The sequence below is a fragment of the Rhodnius prolixus genome, unplaced genomic scaffold, assembly GCF_049639745.1.
Source record: "Rhodnius prolixus isolate KJV_2025 unplaced genomic scaffold, Rpr scaffold_5, whole genome shotgun sequence".
Lineage (NCBI taxonomy): Eukaryota > Metazoa > Arthropoda > Insecta > Hemiptera > Reduviidae > Rhodnius > Rhodnius prolixus.
Window position 1 is genome coordinate 18,948,121 of NW_027411624.1, and position 6,385 is coordinate 18,954,505.

The 6,385-nt window shown below is 29.1% G+C and overlaps 1 protein-coding gene across 1 annotated transcript; it reads left to right on the forward strand.

Annotated features, from left to right (window-relative positions):
• The first annotated feature begins 206 nt into the window (after positions 1-206).
• On the forward strand, positions 207-1,413 carry Urm1 (Ubiquitin-related modifier 1). The gene is made up of 5 exons (XM_074137246.1): positions 207-363; positions 443-510; positions 601-682; positions 855-903; positions 1,005-1,413. The coding sequence occupies exons 1-5, from the start codon at positions 326-328 to the stop codon at positions 1,071-1,073; spliced, it is 306 nt and encodes a 101-aa protein (XP_073993347.1). The 5' UTR covers positions 207-325; the 3' UTR covers positions 1,074-1,413.
• The last annotated feature ends 4,972 nt before the right edge of the window (positions 1,414-6,385 follow it).

Genomic DNA, 6,385 nt, shown 5'->3' on the forward strand with positions numbered 1-6,385 from the left:
ATGTCCATGAATAGAAAAAGATAGTAAGTACATGCCTCATACACATAAATTTGAAGAATATAGTATGTACATCATTCGGTAAAACGTAAGAAAACATTTTGAAAAATATATTCTTTGGCTATGAAGTTTTCAGAAAATTTATTTTGAACAAAAAACTCATAGAAGGGTTATTTTAAGCATTAAGTGCCAAATAAAGCGCCCTTAGTTACGTCATCTTGAGAATAACCTCATTAAGGTTATCTGTATCTAACATGATTTGGTTAAGCTCAAGTTATTGGTATCTAAGGCGGTATTTTAGTAATTGATACAATTTTTCTCTGTCAATATGTCTGAAGAGAAATTGAAATTCACAGTTGAATTCGGGTAGGTAAATATGCTACTACTTTCTGCTACTTTCTTCGAAACATATGCACGCATTTACAGTTTTATCATTTTATTTTAGTGGGGGAGCTGAGTTATTATTCAACAAAGTGAAAAAACACAATTTGGAACTACCGTTCACGCAACAATGTAACATTCTTTAATTCCTTAGTACATTATAATAAGTTATATATAATAAGTTTCCGTAAAATGTTTTTAAGTTACAATTTTAATGTATAGGGACCATTGGAAAGTTGATAGTTTGGTTGAAAGATAATTTACTCACCGAAAGAGTGGAACTGTTTATGCAAGAAAATAATGTGTGAGTATTTTGTGGGTTTGGAATTATTTTTTTGTATTAATAAAAATTTATAGTAATTGCACTAGAATAAGCTGAGATGATTTATTTAATAAGAGGAAAAGATTGTTCAGGACGATTACACTGTATGATTGTAATGATTGAGAATCTTAGAGTATCTCTTTATTGCTTTCAGACGTCCAGGAATATTGGTTCTTGTAAATGATACCGACTGGGAATTATTGGTATGGTTGTATTAATTGATATAAATTTAAACAATTGCTGTTTTTAGCAACCTTAGCTGATTGTTTCTTGCGAGTTAAATTCTAGATTATCGCATTTTCAGGGTGAGCTGAATTACGCAATCGAGCCTGGAGATAATGTGATGTTTATTTCTACATTACACGGTGGATGAAAAAGAGGATCATTCTGAAATAACTTAATAAAATATTCCTGGTTGGTATAATAACTTGTTAGGGCATTAATACATGGCCATGTTTCAGAATGCTATTTAAAAAAAAATAGCACAATTGCTTCTCACTTTTTTTTTGTTTAAAGCAATAATTGTAATAATTACCATCTCGTGAAAGTTCACACAAATTCTACAACAAATTGTAAAACGTACTTCTTGCAGTAACTCTCGATTATGAAATATCATTGATTAAGGCTGATTTTCAGTTTAATCATTTTTCTTAGCCATTCTATTGTACGTTAATACGACATGTTTTGTAAATAATTTATAATTTTGACGAAAAGCATGTTTTTTTCTAAACCAGCAATATCTGATGGAGTCGTTCGTTGTGAAAGTCTTAGATTAAAAGAGCAAAGAGATGATGATAATACACTTCAGTTTTATATTTTCGTTAAAAAAGATTTTTTTTTGGTATAAAATTTAGGTTATCCTCTCCATGGAATTAAAATGCTAAGGATGTGCTCCAAAATTAATGACACCAGACAATGGATTTCTTCTTGAAAATGTTTTTGTGGGTGATTTTTCAAAATTAAAAACAATGACAATAGGATGAATCACAACAGTACTTTAATAATGATTCTAATTATTAACCACCCGATTCTCAGTGATTGGTTGGATAGTTTCGTTAAAATAATAGAAATCGCGTTAAGTCACGTTCATTGTTTTTTGACATTTTTTTGTTTAGGCTACTGCAGTCGACTATATTTTTTGTCGTATTTGTGGCATAAATATACTTTTTTCACCAGTATATCGGAGGTGTTTTCGTGCCCTGTTTTTTGCCTTTCGAGAAATAATACTAAGCATAAAAGTTACAGTAACTAGTTCTTTATATTCTATAGAGATAGGACACCAATTACAAATATTAGTGGTACATATGTTTTTCAAGCAAGTTGTTGAATAATTACAATCCGTATCAACAATATAGATTGGTAAAATCAACTGTATTATTCAACCACCGGCTTTTTGACCGCATTTGAGGTTGATTAATCAGTTACTTGAAGAGGATTTGATGCTGCTATAATCATAAATATGATGTTGTTATAATTATAAATCACTTGCAACACCCTACAAAACTTTGATGAAAATCTGAAAATGGTTAGAAATAGGAAAACACGATTTCCTTAAGAAAGTCAACTATATTATCCTGCCCTCAAGTATACTTTTAAAATTTAAAAGCAAAATTGCTTTAAGTAATTTAGATATGATGTGTTTATTTTGTGTGTCATTTACCGGACTATCTGTAGGCGAGAAAAAATAAACTAGCTTTTATTATAATATTGAAATTATTATATGAAATATAATAGTGGAACATTGAGTTTTGTAATATATGGCTCAGGACCTTGGTATTTGAATAATTTCGTACAAGCTGTTACTGAAATAAAATTTTGCAAACTATTTTCAACGTACCAAAACTAAACATTCAGCTTTCATTATACCACGGCTAAAGTACAGTTTAAAATTAGAATATTGTTCCTCTTATTAGAATTAGGTTTAAATCCAATCTCAAGACGGATACAGTTAACAACTAAACCTTATCATTGTTAGCGGGCGTAATTTCACAAAAAACTATGACCCAAAAAACATCAACTCTCAATATCATCTCATTTTATAGATCGGAACACAAAAGAACTATAGCTTATTACTGAGGAAAACAGAGTGTATAAGAGAACAAAATTTCATACTAAAATGTTCTATACAAAAGGAGATATATAGTGGGCGTAATTTCACAAAAAACCATGACCAAAAAAATTTCAATTCTCAATATCTTCTCATTTTATGGATCAGTACACAAAAGAACTATATCTTATTACTGAGGAAAACAGAGTGTATAAGAGAACAAAATTTCATACTAATATGTTCTATACAAAAGGAGATATATAGTGGGCGTAATTTCACAAAAAACCATGACCCAAAAAAATTTCAACTCTCAATATCTTCTCATTTTATGGATCAGTACACAAAAGAACTATATCTTATTACTGAAGAAAACAGAGTGTATAAGAGAACAAAGTTTCATACTAATATGTTCTTTACAAAAGGAGATATATAGTGGGCGTAATTTCACAAAAAACCATGACCCAAAAAAATTTCAACTCTCAATATCTTCTCATTTTATGGATCAGTACACAAAAGAACTATATCATATTACTGAGGAAAACAGAGTGTATAAGAGAACAAAGTTTCATACTAATATGTTTTATACAAAAGGAGATATATAGTGGGCGTAATTTCACAAAAAACCATGACCCAAAAAAATTTCAACTCTCAATATCTTCTCATTTTATGGATCAGTACACAAAAGAACTATATCTTATTACTGAGGAAAACAGAGTATATAAGAGAACAAAATTTCATACTAATATGTTCTATACAAAAGGAGATATATAGTGGGCGTAATTTCACAAAAAACCATGACCCAAATAAATTTCAACTCTCAATATCTTCTCATTTTATGGATCAGTACACAAAAGAACTATATCTTATTACTGAGGAAAACAGAGTGTATAAGAGAACAAAATTTCATACTAATATGTTCTTTACAAAAGGAGATATATAGTGGGCGTAATTTCACAAAAACCCATGACCCAAAAAAATTTCAACTCTCAATATCTTCTCATTTTATGGATCAATACACAAAAGAACTATATCTTATTACTGAGGAAAACAGAGAGTATAAGAGAACAAAGTTTCATACTAATATGTTTTATACAAAAGGAGATATATAGAGGGCGTAATTTCACAAAAAACCATGACCCAAAAAAATTTCAACTCTCAATATCTTCTCATTTTATGGATCAGTACACAAAAGAACTATATCTTATTACTGAAGAAAACAGAGTGTATAAGAGAACAAAATTTCATACTAATATGTTCTATAAAAAAGGAAATATATAGTGGGCGTAATTGCACAAAAAACCATGACCCAAAAAAATTTCATCTCTCAATATCTTCTCATTTTATGGATCAGTACACAAAAGAATTATATCTTATTACTGAGGAAAACAGAGTGTATAAGAGAACAAAATTTCATACTAATATGTTCTATACAAAAGGAGATATATAGTGGGCGTAATTTCACAAAAAAACATGACCCAAATAAATTTCAATTCTTAATATCTTCTCATTTTATGGATCAGTACACAAAAGAACTATATCTTATTACTGAGGAAAACAGAGTGTATAAGAGAACAAAATTTCATACTAATATGTTCTATACAAAAGGAGATATATAGTGGGCGTAATTTCACAAAAAATCATGACCCAAATAAATTTCAACTCTCAATATCTTCTCATTTTATGGATTAGTACACAAAAGAACTATATCTTATTACTGAGGAAAACAGAGTGTATAAGAGAACAAAATTTCATACTAATATGTTCTTTACAAAAGGAGATATATTGTGGGCCTTAATTCACAAAAAACTATGACCCAAAAAAATTTCAACTCTCAATATCTTCTCATTTTATGGATCAGTACACAAAAGAACTATATCTTATTACTGAGGAAAACAGAGTGATAAGAGAACAAAATTTCATGCTAATATGTTCTATACAAAAGGAGATATATAGTGGGCGTAATTTCACAAAAAACCATGACCCAAAAAAATTTCAATTCTCAATATCTTCTCATTTTATGGATCAGTACACAAAAGAACTATGTCTTATTACTGAGGAAAACAGAGTGTATAAGAGAACAAAATTTCATACTAATATGTTCTATACAAAAGGAGATATGTAGTGGGCGTAATTTCACAAAAAACCATGACCCAAAAAAATTTCAACTCTCAATGTCTTCTCATTTTATGGATCAGTACACAAAAGAACTATATCTTATTACTGAGGAAAACAGAGTGTATAAGAGAACAAAATTTCATACTAATATGTACTATACAAAAGGAGATATATAGTAGGCGTAATTTCACAAAAAACCATGACCCAAATAAATTTCAACTCTCAATATCTTCTCATTTTATGGATCAGTACACAAATGAACTATATCTTATTACTGAGGAAAACAGAGTGTATAAGAGAACAAAGTTTCATACTAATATGTTTTATACAAAAGGAGATATATAGTGGGCGTAATTTCACAAAAAACCATGACCCAAAAAAATTTCAACTCTTAATATCTTCTCATTTTATGGATCAGTACACAAAAGAACTATATCTTATTACTGAGGAAAACAGAGTGTATAAGAGAACAAAATTTCATTCTAATATGTTCTATACAAAAGGAGATATATAGTGGGCGTAATTTCACAAAAAACCATGACCCAAATAAATTTCAACTCTCAATATCTTCTCATTTTATGGATCAGAACACAAAAGAACTATATCTTATTACTGAGGAAAACAGAGTGTATAAGAGAACAAAGTTTCATACTAATATGTTCTTTACAAAAGGAGATATATAGTGGGCGTAATTTCACAAAAAACCATGACCCAAAAAAATTTCAACTCTCAATATCTTCTCATTTTATGGATCAGTACACAAAAGAACTATATCTTATTACTGAGGAAAACAGAGTGTATAAGAGAACAAAGTTTCATACTAATATGTTCTATAAAAAAAAGAAATATATAGTGGGCGTAATTTCACAAAAAACCATGACCCAAAAAAACTTCAATTCTCAATATCTTCTCATTTTATGGATCAGTACACAAAAGAACTATGTCTTATTACTGAGGAAAACAGAGTGTATAAGAGAACAAAATTTCATACTAATATGTTCTATACAAAAAAAAGTAGTGGGCGTAATTTCACAAAAAACCATGACCCAAATAAATTTAAACTCTCAATATCTTCTCATTTTATGGATCAGAATACAAAAGAACTATATCTTATTACTGAGGAAAACAGAGTGTATAAGAGAACAAAATTTCATACTAATATGTTCTATACAAAAGGAGATATATATTAGGCGTAATTTCACAAAAAACCATGACCCAAATAAATTTCAACTCTCAATATCTTCTCATTTTATGGATCAGTACACAAATGAACTATATCTTATTACTGAGGAAAACAGAGTGTATAAGAGAACAAAGTTTCATACTAATATGTTTTATACAAAAGGAGATATATAGTGGGCGTAATTTCACAAAAAACCATGACCCGAAAAAATTTCAACTCTCAATATCTTCTCATTTTATGGATCAGTACACAAAAGAACTATATCTTATTACTGAGGAAAACAGAGTGTATAAGAGAACAAAATTTCATACTAATATGTTCTATACAAAAGGAGATATAT